We start from the raw sequence: 21,426 nt of genomic DNA, 5'->3' as shown, positions 1-21,426 counted from the left end.
CCTCAATGCAAGGATGACCTATCGCACCACTCTGGACATGCTTTTCAAATCCCAGGAATTTGTCCCTAACTACAAATGTGATAGTCAGAAGAATCTCATGGCTATCATTGGGGGGCTGGATTTTGTCACATCATCTCATATTGCTGAAATTACAAGTTTCTTCAAGATTCCACAAGTAAGTTGTGAAAGGATTAAACAGAAAAAAATTATATTCTGGTGCCATGATTGTTACTGAATAATTAAGGAGCATTAAAATTTAGTCTCAGGTTTGTGTTAAGATATTCTTCCTGGTTTAAGGTCTATTAGTTAGCATAATTTTGAAACTATTATGCCAAATACAGGAAATATGAATTCCATACCAGATGGAAGATTTGAACTCTGCTTCTATGAAAACAATTGATCAGTTATATGTCTTTGAAATAATTCCAAGTAATTCCTTTCCATATTAATACCTAGAAGAATTTCAGGAAAACAATTCCTTCCTTGCATATATTTTCTATGAAAACTAGATCTGGACAATTGCATTTAATCTAACAACTCAACAGAATACTATTCCATTTTCTTGCAGCTGACATATGGCTCATTACCCCAAGAAGAATTTGAGACCAGTAAGCACTCTTCACTTTATTTCATGGTCCCCAAAGAAGACCATCAATACATTGGAATTATCCAACTGCTTCATCATTTCAGGTGGACGTGGATTGGGATTTTTACTGTTGATAACAACAACGGAGAAAAGTTCTTACAGAAAATGCAGCCCTTACTTTCACAGAATGGAATCTGCTCAGCGTTTTCAGAAAGGCTTTTACAAGCGGCCCACATGGAAGAATTCCAAGATTTTTTTCAAACAATCTCAATGATTTCCATTCATTTGATGAATAGCAAAGTCAATGCAGTTCTTGTCTATGGAGAATCATCCATAATTATGTGGTTAAGAGTTGTAATGTTTCCAGTAAATCCTGGGAGCAAGAAAATTACTTTATTTGGAAAGGTGTGGATCATGACTGCACAGATTGATTTCATATTGTCAGGATTACAAATCAACTGGGACCTCCAGATGTTCCATGGGGCAATTTCCTTCACTGTTCATTCAACAGAAATTGTAGGTTTCATGGAATTTCTTCAGACCATCAATCCACTTTCAGACTACAGAGATGGGTTTCTGCAGGAAGTTTGGGAACAAGCATTTGACTGCTCATTTCCAAAAGCAGAGTTACAAGAAATGCAGAGTAGAAAATGCACTGGGGAGATGAAGCTAGAGGATCTTCCTGGATCTTCCTTTGAAATGGAGATGACTGGCCAGAGCTACAGTATCTACAATGCTGTTTATTCTGTGGCTCATGCTTTGCAGGATCTATACATGTTGAGGTTCAATAGGAAGACAACTACGATGCGTAAAAAAACTGATCTTCCAAATCTGCAGGCTTGGCAGGTATTTCCTTTGCATTGGACACTTCTTTTATTTCAATGAGCAGCTTGACATAAAATGATTTTTTGAACCCAATGTGGAAAGTTTTAATATTTTCTGCATGTGCAATCAAGTATAAGAAACAACATAGAAATAAGAGAGAATTTCCTGACAATGAGAACAATGAGTTAGTGGAACAGCTTGCCTTTAGATGTTGTATTTGCTCCATCACTAAAGATTTTTATGAAAAGATTGGGCAGCCATTTCTGTGAAGTGGTATAGGGTCACCTCCTTGAGTAGGGTTAAGTAGAAGACTTCCAAGGTTCCTTGCAACCTTGTTATACTGTGTGATGTATAAAATAGATACAGATTGCTTACAGATTAATAGAATTGGAAGAGACCTTGTAGGTCATCTAGTACAACAACCTGCCCAAACAGGAGAGCCTACACCATTTCTGACAGTCCAGTCTCTTCTTGAAAGCCTCAAGTGATGAAGCTCCCACAACCTGCGAAGGCAACTTCTGTTCCATTGGTTGATTGTTCTCATTGTCAGAAAATCTCTCCTTATTTCCAGGTTAAATCTCTCCTTGTTCAGTTTCCATCCGTTATTCCTTCTCTGGCCTTCGGGTTCTTTGGAAAATAGTTTGACCCCCTCCCCTCTGTGGCAGCCCCTCAAATATTGGAAGACTGGTATCATGTCTCCCCTGGTACTTTTCTTCACTAGACTAGCCATGCCCAGTTCCTCTAACCTTTCATGGTATGTTTTAGCCTCCAGTCCCCTAATCATCTTGGTTGCTCTTCTCTGCACTCTTTCTAGAGTCTCAACATCTTTTTTATAGTGTGGTGACCAAAACTGGATGCAATACTCTAGGTGTGGTCTTACTAAGGCTTTAGAGAGTAGTATTAGTACTTCACTTGATCTTGACTGTATTCCTCTGTTAATGCAATTTAGGATTGCATTGGCTTTTTTGGATGTAGCCACATACTGTTGGCTCATATTTAATTGGTTGTCCATTAAGAACCCTCTCACAGGGTTCTTTATGAAGATATTTAAGTGTACAGGGCCTAAGATGGAATCTTGTGGTACTCCACTGCTTACTTCCCTCCATGTAGATGTAGACCAATTAAGGACTACTTGTTGAATATGGTTTGTCAGCCAGTTGCGAATCCATCTGTTGGTGATGCTATCTATCCCACTTTTTTCAAGTTTACCAAGAAGTAGGTTGTGGTCTACTTTGTTGAATGCCTTGCTGAAGTTTAAGTATATTATTCCACAGTATTTCACTGGTCTTCTAATTTAGTCACTATATTGAAGAATGAAATAATATTGGTTTGGCATGATCTATTTTCAACAAACCTGTGCTGATACAGAAAACTGATTTCTCTTGTTATTCTGTTTTGCTATTACTCTGTCATTCTGTTATTCTGATCATCCAGAATATGGATGGACACTTATGGTTTAAGTGTCAGTAGGAGTTATTAAATAAATCACCATAGCTTGCACAGTAAGGTATAGTTAAAATGATATTTTAAATTACTTTTCATTTTCTCTTTCAAAACCAATCTATTCTCCAAGTACATTCTGGGTGGCTCATGAAATTTTCATGGGTGAAAAGCAAAGTTTTCTGTCTCTATCAGAGTTTTACAAGAATAAAATAAAAGAGACTCTCAAATAGCTTTGTACCAACGAGGAAATATTATATATGCTCTATCTTGAATTAATTGTTTAAGTAGTGGACCTAAAACATAATTGAATAAAGTTACATAATTCCAAAAGCTTACTTTCATTCTGCTTCAGTTCATGCTTATCTTTTCTTAAAATAACACCAAATAAATAATAGAGTGGACATGTAAATTTCCATGCAAGATTGATCATCAAATTTCTAAATGTATATATTCAATAACAGTTATTGGAATATTATTATTATTATTTATTAAATTTATATCCCGCCCTTCTCCCCGAAGGGACTCAGGGCAGTGAACAGCCAAGAATTAAAATAACATGCAATATAAAAGTTAAAATAATAAAAAATAAATTAAATTAAACGACCGCGCCAATTTAAAACCCCTAGCAATACAATTAAAAACCCCTAAAACATATTAAGGCCAGGCCGGCTTGCTGAAATAAAAACGTCTTCAGGGCCTTATGGAAAGTGCGGAGATCCAGAATCTGTATTCCGGGAGGTAGCTCATTCCAGAGGGTGGGTGCTCCCACAGAGAAGGCCCTCCCCCTGGGGCCGCCAGCCGACATTGCTTGACCGACGGCACCCTGAGGAGGCCCTCTCTGTGAGAGCGTATTGGCCGGTGGGAGGTTATTGGTAGCAGCAGGTGGTCTCGTAAATACCCTGGCCCTAAGCCATGGAGCGCTTTAAAGGTGAGAACCAACACCTTGAAGCGCATCCGGAAGACTACCGGGAGCCAGTGTAGCTCACGCAGGAGAGGTGTTATTTGGGAGCGCCATGTTGCTCCCGTGATCACCCACGCGGCTGCATTCTGGACCAGTTGGAGCCTCCGGGTGCTCCTCAAGGGGACCCCCATGTAGAGAGCGTTAGTGTAGTCCAGGCGAGAAGTGACGAGAGCATGAGTGACTGTGCATAAGGAATCCTGACTCAGAAAGGGGCGCAACTGGCATATCAGGCGAACCTGATAAAAAGCCCCCCTGGCCACGGCTGTCATATGCTCTTCAAAAGACAGCCGTGTGTCCAGGAGGACGCCCAAGTTGCGAGCCCCCTCTGTGGGGGTCAATGACTCGCCCCCAATAGCCAGCGATGGAGCCAGCTGGCTATATCGGGATGCCGGCATCCACAGCCACTCGGTCTTAGAAGGGTTGAGTCAAAGCCTGTTCCTCCCCATCCATATGAATATGAATATGAAGAATTATTGAATGAAACGTGATTATGATGTTCTCTTTTCTATTATGTTGCTATCAACTCCCTCTCCTATTCTCTTTCAAGTAGCTCCATTCATTTCTTCAAGGCATTTCTTTCAACAATTCTGCTGGGGAGAGAGTGTTCCTGAATGAGAAAGGGGAAGCAACAGTTGGATTTGACATCACCAACTTGATCACTTTTCCAAACAGATCCTTTCAGAGAGTCAAAGTTGGAAAGATGGATCTCAAGGCATCAAAAGGGAAGGAATTACTCATTGATGAAGATGTGATTGTCTGGCACCCAGCTTTTAACCAGGTATCGAATTATTGAATCAACAATGCCTTAATCCATTATGATCCCATATTGAATGTACTCTCCTTAGAAGTCTAATTTCTGTCTTTTAAATAAACAATGGTGTATTCTTTCAAATGTTGATGATCAAGCATTCCTCAAATTGACAAAATGATAATGTAAAAGCCATGTTTGCATATTTGGTTTCCATTTCTGTTTGAAATCATATGAATGGCCATGTTTTCTTGAGATTGTCACCATGTGTTCAATTGCAAGATGAAACAGGACAAATATATCATACCAACCTAGACAAAAAACGTATAGTTAAAGATTTCTTTCAAAGTCTCTACAAGGGAGAAGAGATTCGGGAGGAAGACATTAAGGAATACCTATGTAAATCAAACATCACAAAATTAGAGAAGTCCCACAGAGAAGCATTAAATAGACCAATTACGATGTCCAAGCTGGTGGAAGCAAGGAAAAAGCAAAAAAACAACAAAGTTCCAGGCCCGGACGGTATACCAACGGAGTTTTATAAGAACTGTCAAAATGCAATGGATGAACTGTTACTCCTGGTTCTCAACGATGCATTATTAGAGGCAGAAATTCCCAAATCCTGGACTGAAACCATCATTACACTTATCCCTAAAGAAGACACAGACCCCACACAAATTAAAAATTATAGGCCGATTTCACTGCTTAATGTAGATTATAAACTCTTCATGTTGGTCATAACGCAAAGACTGAAAACAATTATTCATAAATACATACATACGGATCAGAACGGTTTTGTTCCAAGAAGACAGATCAAAAATAACATAAGAACAATTATTAATGTCCTGGAATATTACGAGAAAAGAAACGATAAACAAGCAGCCTTACTCTTCTTAGACGCACAAAAGGCCTTTGATAATTTAAACTGGAACTTCCTCATATCGCAATTAGAAATTATGGACTTTGGTGCTAAATTTTTACAAATGATTAGAAGAGTATATTCCCTCCAAACGGCCAAAATTATGATCAATGGAGATATGACTGAAAACTTAGATATACAAAAAGGAGTGAGACAAGGCTGCCCCTTATCCCCACTATTGTTCATAATCTCTTTGGAAATATTATTAAATGAAGTCAGGAAAGACCCCGAAATAAAAGGTTTGAGAACACGGAAAGAGGAGTACAAATTGCAAGCCTTTGCTGATGACGTGGTGTTTATAATGGAGCAACCGGAAACAACAGGAGCCAAACTATTAGCGAGGATAGAGGAATATGGAAGAGTCGCAGGGCTCAAAATTAACAAACAAAAAACTAAAGTGTTAACAAAGAACTTGACAAAAGTACAAGAGATACAACTAGAAGACAAATTAGGAATACAAATTGTAAAGAGAATAAAGTATTTAGGAATCTGGCTTACTGCCAAAGCAATAACAATCAGAGAAGACAATTACAATAAATTAATGAAACAAATTAGAAAAGACCTGGAAACGTGGAATAAATTATAACTGTCATTCCTAGGGAAAATTGCATCCATAAAAATGAATATACTCCCTAGATTACTTTACCTTTTTCAAGTAGCCCCAATCTGGCCAGGAAAGAATTTCTTTAAGGACCTTACTAAAATAACAACAAAATTTATTTGGAATGGGAAAAGGGCCAGAATTAAAATAAAATGTATGCAAGATACCCGGGAAAAAGGAGGCCTAGGCCTACCGGACTGGGAGCTATATTATAAAGCAGCGTCGCTAAACTGGATAAGGGACTGGATAGATCTTAAGAATAAAAGAATGTTATCACTAGAAGGCTTTGATCTACATCGCGGATGGCATGCCTTTCTCTGGGAGGGAAAGGATAAGCACCATGGGTATTTTCAGCAACATATCATTAGAGAAGCATTGTACAAATCATGGCAAGAGGTTAGGAAACATTACACCAAGATCCCACGATGGCTATCGACAATGGAAGCACAAATATACCCCAATGCCATGGACATAGCGAAAATGAGGACTTATAAAGAACTACTGAACAGTGAAGGAGAATTACAAACAAGACAAGAATTACAAAATCAGGGTATAGACATTGATTGGTGGCCATACATGCAAATAGAATCAAGATACAAAACTGATCGGGCACAATTCGGATTCCAAAACGAACCAAATGAATTGGATAAAATATTACAAAGTGCAGATGAGAAAATGATTACCAAAATTTATAAGTACCTATTACAATACAAATTGGAAGAGGAGGTTGTCAAAGAAAGCATGATAACATGGGCCAAAAACATAGGATATACTATTGAATTGGATAAATGGGAGAATTTGTGGAAGATAAATTATAAGATGACATTGTCCATACCCTACAAAGAAAACCTTTACAAAATGTTCTACCGATGGCACCTCCCACCGGCGCGTCTAGCCAAGATGTTCCCAAATACATCTCCGATGTGCTGGAAATGTAAATCACAGAAAGGGACATATTACCATCTCTGGTGGCTATGCCGAAGGGCAAAACAATACTGGCAACAAATCAAAACAATGATTGAAGAAATTACGAAACAAAAACTTGAAATGAGACCGGAAACCTTTTTATTGGGAATCATCACAGCAAATTATACCAAAGAAATAAAATATCTAATCATTCATATCCTCACAGCAGCACGTATACTCTTTGCCCAACATTGGAAATCTGAACAGTTACCCACAGAAGACAAAATAATAGCTAAAATTACAGAATGCGCAGAATTGGATAAGCTTACAAAAGAAATACAAGAGAAAGATGATACTGATTACTATTTAGTATGGCAAAGATGGTACGGCTGGCTGGAGGCAAAAATAGGAATACAAAGATAATTTATGACTAATCAATAGAAATGTATAGTAGTAAATAAGGAATCAATTATATATATATATATATATATATATATATATATATATATATATATATATATATATATATATATCCATGTAAACAGATGATTATAGACATTGACATAAATAGAAAAATGGAAAATACCCCACCGTTATAGTAACTTCTAAGAGTCAGTCATTGGACTGAATCGATGTTATTATTTACTCACCTTGACCTTCAAACAGGACCATTTCTACATTATTCTGATTAGTACATTTTTAAGATGTTGATGAAATTGATAAACTCTTGTTGAAGTCAAGAATAATTTTCCTCCATAAAGAAAAACATCACAAACTCTTTTACATTTCTCCTTTTTCAAAACCTTTTAATGATTATCACCAGGTTCTTCCACTTTCCAGATGTAATGACCCTTGTTTCCCTGGATCCTGGAAGAAAAGGATTGAGGGAAATCAATTCTGCTGCTTTGACTGTGTTCCATGCCCAGAAGGGAAGTTTTCAAACCAAAATGGTAGGTAGGTATTCTGCCAATTTTCTTTGAACTTAAGGAACCTTTATTAAACCAATTTAGGATGCATATTATTAAGGGAGTTTCAATGGTATAGAATTACTACAATGACAATTCCTTGATTTTTCGTCCAGATATGGATGACTGTTTCGAATGTTCAGAAGATCATTATCCAAATGAAGAAAACAATGGATGTATCCTGAAACCAGTGGTGTTCCTAACTTTTGAAGAAACCTTAGGAATTGGTTTGGCCTCAGTTGCTCTTTGTTTCTTATTCTTGACAGCTTGGGTACTTGCAATTTTTATACAGCACAGGGATACTCCCATTGTCAAAGCCAACAACCGGTCCCTCACCTACACCCTGCTTGCCTCTCTTCTGCTCTGTTTTCTTTCTTCTTTGCTCTTCCTCAGCCAACCTGGCAAAGTGACCTGCCTTCTCAGACAATCAATGTTTGGTGTCACCTTCTCAGTGGCCATTTCTAGTGTACTGGCCAAAACCATCACTGTGGTTGTGGCGTTCAAGGCCACTAAACCAGGATCTCAGATGAGGAGATGGGTGGGGAAAAGATTGGCTCTTTCTACTGTCCTTTCCTGCTCTCTCTTACAAGTATGTATTTGTATTCTTTGGTTGTCAACATCTCCCCCATTCCCTGAGTTGGACATGCACTCAGAGCTCCAAGAAATGATTTTACAATGCAATGAGGGTTCAGCTTTCTTCTTCTATTGTGTCTTGGGCTACATGGGTATCTTGGCCATCGCCAGCTTTATTGTGGCTTTCCTTGCCCGTAAATTACCCGACAGCTTTAATGAAGCCAAATTCATCACCTTTAGCATGTTAGCCTTTTGCAGTGTGTGGATCTCCTTCTTTCCAGCCTATCTGAGCACAAAAGGAAAAGCCATGGTAGTTGTGGAGGTCTTCTCCATCTTGTCCTCCAGTGCTGCTTTACTGGGATGCATATTCCTGCCAAAGTGCTTCGTCATTGTTTTCAGGCCTGATCTAAACCAAAGGGAACAACTGACAAAGAGAAATTAGTACCCCATGTGATCTTCCTTGCTTGAAGAAATTGTTGACAAAAAAAAGAAGAAGAAGAAGAAGAAGAAGAAGAAGAAGAAGAAGAAGAAGAAGAAGAAGAAGAAGAAGAAGAAGAAGAAGAAGAAGAAGAAGAAGAAGAGGAGGAGGAGGAGAAAGATTGCTTGTTGTCTACAGGGAGTATAAAAAAAATTCTTTCAAAAGAGGATTTATGGACGATTATTCTTAACACTAATGTTTATTATAGTTGCTGATTCCAAGAGAAGTACTAGGGTCAGTGGTGAAATGTAAAATTTGTTACTACCAGTTATGTGGGCATGGCTTGGTGGTGGTGGGGTAATATGACTGAGTGGGCGTGGGCAATTTTTTTTTAACTTTTAAAACCATTTTTTCTACAACCTCTTTGGTTGAAGAGGTTCTTAAAAAATGCTTTTAAAGCCTCTGATGATCCCAGCTGACTTGTCTGATCGGCAGAGGTTTCTATTTTTTTTTAAAGCCTCTGACGATCCCAGCTGACTTGCCTGATCGGCAGAGGTTTCTATTTTTTTTTAAAGCCTCTGACGATCCCAGCTGACTTGCCTGATTGGCAGAGGCTTTCTTTTTTTAAAAAAAGCCTCTGATGATCCCAGTTGATCCGCATGATCATCAGAGGCTTTTATTTTTACTTTTAAAAGCATTTTTTTTGGCCAAAGAGGTTGTAGAAAAAATGCTTTTAAAAATAAAGAAAAGCCTCTGATTGCGTGGCTCAGCTGGGCAAGAGGGGGGGCAGAGATTTTTGCTACCGGTTCTCTGAACCACCCGCCTCCATCGCTACTGGTTCGCGATCTGGTCCGAACCGGGAGCATTTCACTCCTGACTTGGCTGCTGCATTTTCAACCATTTCCCAGGTTGTTGAATATAACACCTTGTCCCTTTCAACACTCTATTTCAGCAGTGTCAAACTTGATTTCATTGAGGGCTGCATTAGGGTTGTGTTTGACCTTGGTGGGCCAGTAGGTGTGGCTAGGGCTGGCATGGCTAGGGTGGGCGTGGCTGGTGTCGGCATGGACAGGGTAGGTATGGCCAGCTCAACATCACTCATATCAGGGGCACCTATGTGGCCTGGCAGAGCTCAGGGGATCCATTGTCTCCAGCAGAGGAAGACGAGATCAGGGAGAGCGGCTGTGACAGCCTCCTCCAGTGCTTTGCCAGCAAAAACAGAGGTTGGGAGGGGTGCATGCAGGATGTCAATCTGGTGGCCCATGAGCCAGATGCATCACATCAAGGCCACGCCCACCCCAGCTCTTCAAATGGGAAAAATGTCACAAAAATCATGCAAAGTCAATGTGATGCGGCAAGTTTGACACCCATGGTTTAGAACAGATGCTTAGATGTTGCCTGCAGCCACCCCTGCCTCCCAGAAACAGAAAAGGACCAGCCTGTGGTGCCTCTGCCAGCGAAAATAGAGCTCATGAAAGCTGCACACAGCCATCCCCAGCTCTGTTTTCACTGACAGAGGGTTGCAGGAGGGCATCCCAGCTGAAAATGGAGCTCATGAGGGTCACACATGGTCCCCCATTTTCATTGGCAAGCTCCATTTTTATTGGCAGAGAGTTGCAGGAGGCCGTCCCAGTTGAAAACTGAGCTCAGGAACGCATTTTTACTGGCAGAGCACTAAGGCCACTACAGGAATCCCCTGAAACAAATGACGTCATGTTGGCCAAGCCTACCCTGGCCATGCCCCCACCCCCAGGTCAAACACAGCTCTGATGTGGCACGCAATGAAATTGAGTTTGACATCCCTGGTTTAGAATAAGAAGTCTGGAATTTTTCATGAAAATCAGCTGAAATTCAGCTCAAATCCTAGAAAAAAAAATGTATACTCCTCTCTGATAGAGGGACGGACTACAATGATGAAAAAACCTGGAAGAAAATTTTGAGTGTTCACTAGATAGATAGATAGATAGATAGATAGATAGATAGATAGATAGATAGATAGATAGGCAGGCAGGCAGGCAGGCAGGCAGGCAGGCAGGCAGGCAGGCAGGCAGACAGACAGACAGACAGACAGACAGACAGACAGACAGACAGACAGACAGAGACGATAGATGCTATGGATAGGGAAAATGGACCAAATTATAATGAAAGTGAAACCTTAATTCAGATAGAAACTAGTTACTCTAGACTTCTCTGCAAGGGATGCTTCCCCTGTTCTCATCATTGGTGGCATGATGTCCCACATAGTTTACCAGCTTTATCAATTGAAATTTAAGGAAAATCCTTGAATAAACCTTATGACATACATTGGAAGGAGTTTTATTTATTTATTCATACATTTAAGAGAATGTATATGGACACCCTATCACTTTCAGTGTTTCTGAGCTGCTTAAATTTTTTAAAAAATATATAGAAAGAATAAAAACACACCACTTGGGATAACAATTAATTGGTTAGCCACTTCATAGGTTCCAACCTATTTTGGGTTCCACAAACCTATTGACAAAACCAGATACTTAGAGTTTTGGAAAAGAGAGTCAAAGTGGGGACCAATCTAATCTCAGTGCGGATGATGTTCCAGAGGGAGGGAGCCATCATGAAGAAGAGACTTCTTCTGGGTCCCACCAGATGTCCTGACTTAAGAGGGAGGACTCACAATGTTCCCTGCCTCCCTGCTCTACTGGATCACATGTATGCGATCAGGAAGAGTCAATTCTTCAAATAACCTGGTCCCAAGCCATGTAGCATTGAAAGGGGAGAACCAGCACCTTTAATTGTACCCAGAAGCAGATTGTCAGACAATGCAACTCCCACAGCAAAGGTGACACCTGTGCCAAAGGTGCTTTATTTTTTAAGAGGCAATGGGACTTTCTTGTTTTACTTTGAAGATGTTTTGAATCTCATTCAAGAAAATTCTTCAGCTCTGACTGGATTGGTGGGGAATGGAATGATTTATACTCCTTGCCCCCCCCCAAAAAAGGGGGGGCTTGGAACAACCATCACCTGGATGTTTGAGAATCTCCATAAATGTGACATCTGTGCACAGCTGAATCTGCACCAAACCATATGGACTGGCTGCATTTTGAACCAATTGTAGCTTCTGAGTACTTTTCAAGGGCAGCCCCATTGAAAAGAGTCCCATGTATTATAATGATTTATTAATTGGTGTCACACATAGTTTATCACTTTTATGAATGGAAATATAAGGCACACCCCTGTATAAAACCATATTATATAAAAAGCTATAAAAAGTTTTTTTTAAAAAAATAATCTTAGCCAGTTCCCCCAAAATTACTTGCATGACTAAAAAGTGTTTCAGCATAAACCTTCTAAAAGGATGCAAATGACCAGTTGTCTACAAGGAGTATAAATCCTTCCATTCCCCACCATCCAGTAAGAACTGAAGAAGCTTCTTGAAGAAGTGAAAAATATTCAAATAAAAACTCGAAGGTTCAGTTACCTCCTTTGGGACAACCATGACCTGAATGACTGTGAAGCTTCATAGACATTGGTTACATTAGTACACAGATTAAATAACTTGCAGCAAAATTAACAGAATAAGTGAATTGGAAGGAACCTTGGTGGTCTTCTGGTCCAACTCCCTGGTCAAGCAGGAAACTCTATCCCATTTCAGATGAATGGTTTTATGTCATTTAATGTCAAAAGATTTAGGCACCCCTGTTCAAATGGCAGATTACGATGACTCTTTAAGTCAAAAGAAAGGAAGAAATAACTTGTACTTGAGATGCAGTTGAGGATTATATCTTTCACTCAATGTAACTGTATTTTTATTAGGCCCGAATGGACTTTTGCATATAAATGGACCCAATAAAAGTTTGAATCCTGGTCATAACAAATGGCTCTCTCTTCCATACTACTTGTCGGTGGGCTATATTGGGGTTTTTTAGATTGGATTTAGGTTTAGCTTAGACTTAAAATGCTAAAAATAAATATTTAGGAAGTTGTGTATACCTGTGGTTTAAAAATTTACGAAGTTGTGTATATGTGTGGTTCAATACTATTGGATTTTAAATATGATTGTCAGGGTTCCAAGTAATAATGCCATAGAAAGCAGAACTCCAAGGCAGGCAGGTTCTTCAAAGAACAATTTTATTTTTGTTCGGCAGGAGGGGGTGCCTTTCCCACCGTCTTGAAAGAGGAGGTGGTGAGGCCCCTCCTCAAGAAGCCATCCCTGGACCCGGTTGTATTAGCAAATTACCGTCCGGTCTCCAATCTTTCTTTTGTGGCAAAGGTTGTTGAGAGTGTGGTGGCGCAACAACTTCTCCAGTACCTGGATGAAGCCGATTATCTAGATCCGTTCCAGTCGGGCTTCAGGCTGGGGCACAGCATGGAAACAGCATTGGTCGCATTGGTTGATGATCTCTGGAGGGCTCGGGACAGGGGTTGCTCCTCTGTCCTTGTCCTATTAGATCTCTCAGCGGCTTTTGATACTATCAACCATGGTATCATGCTGCGAAGATTGGAGGAGTTGGGAGTGGGGGGCACCATGTTGCAGTGGTTCTCCTCCTTCCTCTCTGACCGTGTGCAGTTTGTGTTGGCAGGGGGGCAGAGGTCGACCTCGAGGCGCCTTGTATGTGAGGTGCCGCAAGGGTCAGTCTTCTCGCCCCTTCTGTTCAACATTTATATGAAGCCGCTGGGCAAAATCATCCGTGGTTTTGCGGTGAGGTTCCACCAGTACACTGATGATACTCAGCTGTACATCTCCACCCCGGACCACCCCAATGATGCCCTTGATGTGATGTCCCAGTGCCTGGAGGCCGTGCAGATCTAGATGGGGAGAAACAAGCTCAAACTCAACCCCTCAAAGACCGAGTGGCTGTGGCTTCGGGCGTCCCGGGATAGTCAGCTGATAGTCAGATTCCATCGCTGACTATTGGGGGCGACACCTTGGCCCCCTCAGAGAGGGCTTGCAACTTCGGTGTTCTCCTGGATGCACAGCTCTCTTTGGAAGATCACATGACGGCCGTGGCCAGGGGAGCTTTCTATCAGGTTCACCTGATGCACCAGTTGCGTCCCTTTCTGGACCGGGATGCCCTGCGCACAGTCACTCATGCCCTCGTCACGTCCCGTCTGGACTACTGCAACACTCTCTACATGGGGCTCCCCTTGAAGAGCACTCAGAGGCTTCAACTGGTCCAGAATGCGGCCGCATGGGTGGTTATAGGTGTGACTCGGCGGCCCCATGTAACACCCCTCCTGCGCAAGCTGCACTGGCTCCTGGTGGTCTTCCGGGTGCGATTCAAGGTGTTGGTTACTACCTTTAAAGCACTCCATGGCTTAGGACCGGGGTATATATGAGACCGCCTTCTGCCATCAACAACCTCCCACCGGTCAACACACTCCCACAGAGAGGGACTCCTCAGGGTGCCGTTGGCCAAACAATGCCGACTGGCGACACCCAGGGGGAGAGACTTCTCTGTGGGGGCACCAGCCCTCTGGAATAAGCTGCCCCTAGATCTTCATCTTAGCCCCGACCTGCGTACTTTTTGCATTGCCCTTAACACCCTTCTTTTCCAGCAAGCCGGACTGGCCTAGTACGAATTTTAAAATGGGTGTATGTGTGTTTTAATTCGCCAAATTTTTTTATACTTTATTTTAATTGGTTTTAAATTTTATAAATCTATGTGTTTTAATATGGCTGTACATCTCCCTGAGTCCTTCGGGAGAAGGGCAGTATAGAAATCTAATAAACTTAAACTTAAACTTAATTAATATTAAACCTTTCTCCTGATTTCTAGAATTAGAGCAACGTTGTAGCTTCCAACTTCCAACTTCCATTTCTCCACCATTTTCAAAACAGGTTAAGCATCAGTCACTTATGATGTCACTCCAAAGAAGGAAAGGTGTTGATCAGACATATAAAGAAAACATTGCCATGTTGCCAATGGTTCAATGGCAATTATGTCCCTTATGAATGACTGCAATCATTCTATTATTCTAGCAGGCCACAATATCAAACCTTCTGCACAGAAGGGAATAGAAAGTGAGAAAGGATCCACATAAATATTTCAAGAGCCACACGGAGGAAGGAAGTGGTCATGCTGACTCTGTGAGATTCATTTCCACAAAGTTCTCTTCCTTCTGTTTTAAATGCCAGGAGTTCTCCTTGAACATAGACTTGGACATTTCCTCCATACACAGAGAATCATAAAATTGATCCTCCTGGTGTTCCGGATGCACAAAGCAGTTACTCTGAGCTGTCCTGCAAGTGATGCTTTCCCTGTTCCACATGAGTGGTATCAGCCTGGTGACCTCGTCATCGGTGGGATGATGTCTCACTTGATTTACCATTTCTATCAAACTCTATTCAAACAACACCCTTTTCTCAACCTTTATGATTCACCAATGTAAAGGTTTTCCTTTGAATCATCTGACCTTAGACCACATAGCAAAGAATCATTTATATGGCTGTTTGTGTAGGAAATGTAGAGTTTTTCATGTAAATGTAAGAATTCTTTGTGTTTTGAAAGCTTTCTAGTGGTGAGAGAAGAGGGAACTTCATTTGTGTTTGTTTCATTAACAACATTCTCGTAGGTAAAGCATATTTGATTGTGAGGAAATTATCAAAAAGAAGCATGCTAAAAAAAATCAGCTCTGCCACATTTCACAATACAAAAATAAAGGTGGTTTTCCAAAAAGCAACTGAACATTATTGTTTTTTTCTTTGAAAATGTTTTCTCCAAAATGCTTCTTGTTCTGTCTCAGTTCTGGCTCAATTCTGGAGGCTTCTTGAATGAGAAGCAAAATATTTTCAAAGAAAAACAAAACAAAACAAGAAAGTCCATTTGCCTTTTGGAAAAGCACTTTTGGGTCAGTCATGACCAGGATGACCGAGAATCTCCATAGACATAAATATTGGAAGTTAGTTAAATTATTGGCATTCTATTTTGCTGAACAGGTGAGGAATGATAGGATAGAGTAAATGTGTTTTAATATTTCTCCTGCAGCCAAAGTGGACACACACCTTAGATTTTGTCTCTGGGGGAACTTAGAATTATGAGAAATCATAGAATATTCCTTCAGAACTGAAAAGATTCAGATGAAGAAGATGTATGGGTTTAGAGAGAATCTCACCCTTCATCTATAATTCTTTCTAACTCAGTAATGTTCCTAGAAAACTAAATCAACAGAGAAAACAAGCCACAGCATTCTAGTTTAAACTGAAGACTGAAGTTAAAACTACAGACATTAATATTGTATGCCTGATGATGAGTAACTTTCTAGAAAAATATAAAGGGAAAAAAATGTATGCAAGATACATTTGGACTGATTACAAAATTGTTTAATACATCAGTCAGAAACACGTTTTCCAGTTACAAACAGTACCATACTAAAATAATTTGCAAATGATGATGACGATGACGATGACGATGATGTTGATGATAATGTTGATGATGATGATGATGATGATGATGATGATGATGATGATGATGAAAAGGTGTACTTAATCTATTTGCAGTGTAATAACCAAATTCTACCAACACGTCCTTGCCTTGGCCTTTGCTGTGAGGGAGATCAATGAAGACCCCCAGATCTTACCTAACATCACTCTTGGGTTCCACATCTATGATAGTTGTCACAATTCAAGAATGACCTATCGCACCACTCTGGACCTCCTTTTCAAATCCAAGGAATATGTCCCTAACTACAAATGTGATAGCCAGAAGAATCTGATGGCCATCATTGGGGGATTAAGTTCTGATACATCATCTAATATAGCTGACGTTGTAGGTTTCTACAAGATTCCACAGGTTAGTATGGAGGAGATGAACAGAAAAAAAAATACTTTGTTGTTATGACATAATTACTGAGAATCAGATATTAGATTTGTATTAAGACATTCTACAGACCTTAAGGTATAATACTTAGCACTCTTTTATGAAGCTACAATGCCAATCATAGAAGTGAGTATCTAGAGTCATTCCATTCCATACCATAGATTTGAATGTAGCACACTCTCATCTTGTTCAAACAAATGAACTATTATATATGTCTGAAATAATTCCTAGAAATTCCATTCTTTATTAATATTTCAAAAGAAATAGAGGAAAAGTTCCTTCTTTGGAGATCTTTTACAGGAAAACTAGATCCAGAAAGATCGGATTTGAGCTAATGACTCAACAGAGTATTATTTTGCTTTATTTTAGCTGACATATGGCTCATTATCCCAAGAAGAGTTTCAGACTAGCAAACGCTCTTCACTTTATTTCATGGTCCCAAAAGAGGACCATCAATACATTGGAATTATCCAACTGCTTCATCATTTCAGATGGACGTGGATTGGGATTTTTACTATGGATAACAACAATGGAGAACATTTCTTACAGAAAATGCAGCCCATACTTTCACAAAATGGAATCTGTTCATCGTTCATACAAAGGCTTTCACAACTAATCCACATAGAACACTTTGGAGAACTTTATCATGTAGCCTTAAGTATTTCCATTAATTTGAAGAATAGCAACACCACCGCACTTCTCGTCTATGGAGAATCAGGGACAATTATGTGGCTCAGAGGTGTCATGTTTGTAGCAGATCCTGAAAACAAGGAAACTGCATTACTTAGAAAGGTGTGGATCATGACTGCACAGATTGATTTTGTGCTCTCAGGCTTTCAAGTCATGTGGGATCTCCAGATGTTCCATGGGGCTATTTCCTTCACGGTTCATTCAACAGCAGCTGTAGGTTTCAAGGAGTTTCTTCAGACCATCAAACCTCATTCAGGCTGCAGAGATGGGTTTCTACAGGATGTTTGGGAACAATCATTTGATTGTTCATTCTCAAAATCAGAATTACAAGAAATGTCCAATAGGCAGTGCCCATTGGAAAAGAAACTGGAGGATCTTCCTGGGCCCTTGTTTGAAATGGAAATGACTGGACAAAGCTACAGTGTCTACAATGCTGTTTATGCTGTGGCTCATGCTTTGCAGGCTCTACTCATGTCGGGGTTCAATAAGAAAAAAACTATGCTGCGTAAAAAAACTGACCTTCCACCTATGCAGCCTTGGCAGGTATTCTCTCTTCATTGGACACTTCTTTTATTTCAATGAGCAATTTGATCTAGAATTACCATTTGAAGCTATAGAAGAAAATCTTAATATTTTTACCTTATGAAATCCAGTTAGGTATGAACATCAAGAAACTACTGTATTGTTAAGTAATAGAGTTGTAATGGGAACCTGGCTTCCCCCTTGACTTTGCTTGTCAAAATGTGGCAAAGGTCATAAATTTGAAAGCTGAACATAAGTCACATTTTTCAGTGTCTTTGCAACTTGTCACTAAACAAGCTGTTGCAACTAGAGGACTACCTATATTATCCATCCAACTCTCATTTTTTTATTCTCTTTCACATAGCTCCATCCATTTCTACATGGCATTTCTTTTAACAATTCGGCTGGAGAGAAAGTTTCCCTGAATGAAAAAGGGGAAGTAATGGGTGGATTTGATATCATCAACCTCATCACATTTCCAAATCGGTCTTTTCAAAGAGTTAGAGTCGGAAGAATAGATCCGAGTTCTCCAACAGGCAAAGAATTATTGGTTGATGAAGATTTGATTGTCTGGCACCCAGCTTTTAATCAGGTATGGACTCATTTAATGGACTATATCTTGGGCTATTATGATCCCAAATAGGGGCTCTTGAACCATATTGAGCAAAGCCTCTTTAGAAATCTAATTTCCATGTTTGCAAGAAAAAAATGGAATACAAGGAACAAATATGGCCCATGATCAAGCATTAATCAAATTGACAAAATGATTTTGCAATGTAAAAGTCAGATTTTCTTTTTGGTTGCAATTACCTTTCAAATTATGGACATTGCCTTATTTCTGTAAAATTTTAATCCCTCATATTTATTTACTCAACTTGCCTTTTTCAAAGACGCTATTTTCCTCATCACTGTCATTTCAACAAATTTTAATGCATAATATAAATCCAGCTAGGTAATATTCACTAGCCCTTTGGAGAAGTAAAGAATTCTTTACCCCGATAAAAGATGATGATTAATAACTCACCAATGAAGGTGTCCCAGAATAATGTTGAAGAATCTACTTTGAGTCAGTCACTGGTCCACCTTTGGTCCCGGTGACTGTCCCAGATTAGATCCTGCAGGATTAATAAATGTTTTTTCTTAAAACCTCCCTTTGCAAGAATCTTTTATGTTTACACCAGGTACTTCCAATTTCTCTGTGTAATGACCATTGCTTTCCTGGATACTGGAAGAAGGAGATTGAAGGAAAACAATTCTGTTGCTATGACTGTGTTCCATGTCCAGAAGGGAAGATTTCAAATCAAACGGGTAGGTTAGATATTCCAGGAAGTTTTCATTAGGTTGATTTAAGCAAACAAAGAGGAGCAGTGGTTCAACAGCTTAATGATGCTAGAGAAAGTCATTAAGCTCTAACGGTTTGAGTCCCAGCACGGTGTGGGGTGGTGAGCTTCCGTTACTCATCTCAGCTTCTGGCAATCTATCAGTTCGAAAGTATGTTATATGCAAATAGATGAATAGGTACCATTTCGGTGGGGAGACGAGCTGCCACTTCATGTGGACAGTTAGAATCCTGCTGGCACTGCACTTCCCATTTGTGATGTCCATTTGTGAGGCAGCTTTAGTGTAGGGACAAGGCCCATATGTTGCTGCTGTCAGGGTTCTGACCAATGCCCTAACATCACCATATACTGAATAAATAAGTTTTTTTTATTTTACTTTAATAAGCAAAGTGTAATTTGCACAACTTAGTATGCAAATAACTAATACTTTTAGTTATTAGTGAATATTCATTTTTATAGCTGTGACTCACAATCTGTTGTTCAGGTCAATACACTCTGTTACTAGAGACTTACATATATCTTTACGGTTTTCTTTTCCATGTTTGAGAAAAAATGGCGAAAGTCCAAATGGCCTACATTGCAATAAAATTTAAAATGATACAAAGGATTGCATTTCAAAGAATAATATTCCTTCCATTTCTACTTCGTTTTAAGCCAGTCCTCAAATTTTCCATTTGAGGAAAAACTGAATTTTCATAGAAATATGATCCATCTGGTAAACGGTGGAAAGAACTCAAATGAATAACAACTCTCACCCATTCAGAAAGTAATTTGAATACCATAGGATACCTAGATGATAAATTCCTTGATTTTCTTTCCAGATATGGATGACTGTTTTCAATGTTCAGAAGATCATTATCCCAATAAAGAAAAGAATGGATGTATCCTGAAATTGCTGCTCTTTCTAAGCTTTGAAGAAACCTTAGGAATTGGTTTGGCCTCAGTAGCTCTTTGTTTCTTCTTCTTGACATCTTGGGTACTTGGAACTTTTATTAAGCACAGGGATACTCCCATTGTGAAAGCCAACAACCGGTCCCTCACCTACACTCTGCTTGTCTCTCTTCAGCTCTGTTTTCTCTCCTCTTTGCTCTTCCTCAGCCAACCTAACAAGGTGACCTGCCTTCTCCGACAACCAACTTTTGGCATCACTTTCTCAGTGGCCATTTCTAGTGTTCTGGCTAAAACTATCACCGTGGTTGTGGCTTTCATGGCCACTAAACCTGGTTCTCAGATGAGGAAGTGGGTGGGGAAAAGATTGGCTTTTTCTATTGTCCTCTCATGCTCTCTATTCCAAGTAATGATTTGTATTCTTTGGTTGTTCACATATCCCCCATTCCCTGAGTTGGACATGCATTCAGAGCTCCAAGAAATGATTTTACAGTGCAATGAGTGTTCCGCTTTCTTTTTCTACTGTGTCTTGGGCTACATGGGTATCTTGGCCATCGCCAGCTTTATTGTGGCTTTTCTTGCTCGTAAATTACCTGACAGCTTTAACGAAGCCAAATTCATCACCTTCAGCATGTTGGCCTTTTGCAGTGTGTGGATCTCCTTCTTTCCAGCCTATCTGAGCACAAAAGGAAAAGCCATGGTAGTTGTGGAGGTCTTCTCCATCTTGTCCTCCAGTGCTGCTTTACTGGGATGCATATTCCTGCCAAAATGCTACATCATTGTTTTGCGACCTGAGCTAAATCACAGAGAGCAACTCACAAAACGAAATTAGTACATTGTGTGTTCTTTTTGGCTCCCCTAATTTAATTTAATTTAATTTAATTTAATTTCCAATTTATATACCGCCCTTCTCCCTGAGGACTCAGGGCGGTGTACAGCCAAGATAAAAAACATAGAATACAAATATTAAAACTTTTAAAAATATATATAAATAATTAAAAGATCAAAGGTGGTTTGTATGCAATTTCAGGGAAGGAACTTGATATTTAGTGCCTTTGCAATCCATCCTCTTTTTTTCATTGAGGTTTCTCTATAATTTCTAGATTTAATGGGATTTTAGTGTGGTCTAGAGGGTTAGGAACTGTGGTAGAAATCAAGGGGCCATGAGTTCAAGCCCTGCCTTGGCCATGAAAGCCAGCTGGGTAACTTTGGACCAAACACTGTTTCTCACAGGGTTGTTGCTAT

At 39.7% G+C, this 21,426-nt stretch overlaps 1 protein-coding gene across 1 annotated transcript; it reads left to right on the top strand.

Moving 5' to 3' along the window:
* Positions 1-1,000: 1,000 nt before the first annotated feature.
* On the top strand, positions 1,001-21,013 carry LOC148113671 (vomeronasal type-2 receptor 26-like). The gene is made up of 7 exons (XM_087893259.1): positions 1,001-1,310; positions 14,702-14,858; positions 16,423-16,714; positions 17,420-17,820; positions 18,452-18,545; positions 19,135-19,261; positions 20,115-21,013. The coding sequence occupies exons 1-7, from the start codon at positions 1,001-1,003 to the stop codon at positions 21,011-21,013; spliced, it is 2,280 nt and encodes a 759-aa protein (XP_087749385.1).
* The last annotated feature ends 413 nt before the right edge of the window (positions 21,014-21,426 follow it).

The sequence above is a fragment of the Pantherophis guttatus genome, chromosome 4, assembly GCF_059756535.1.
Source record: "Pantherophis guttatus breed Tessera chromosome 4, ASM5975653v1, whole genome shotgun sequence".
NCBI classification, from domain to species: Eukaryota; Metazoa; Chordata; class Lepidosauria; order Squamata; family Colubridae; genus Pantherophis; species Pantherophis guttatus.
Note: the sequence above shows the minus strand (reverse complement) of the source record. Positions and strands in the feature narration are given on the sequence as shown.

Coding starts and splice junctions, on each gene's coding strand:
- LOC148113671 (XM_087893259.1), top strand. CDS start 1,001: ATGACTGCACAGATTGATTTCATATTGTCAGGATTACAAATCAACTGG. Junction 14,859..16,422: donor ATGTTGCCAATGGTTCAATG/GCAATTATGTCC, acceptor ATCTATTTGCAG/TGTAATAACCAAATTCTACC. Junction 17,821..18,451: donor GAGGATCTTCCTGGGCCCTT/GTTTGAAATGGA, acceptor GTCTTTTCAAAG/AGTTAGAGTCGGAAGAATAG.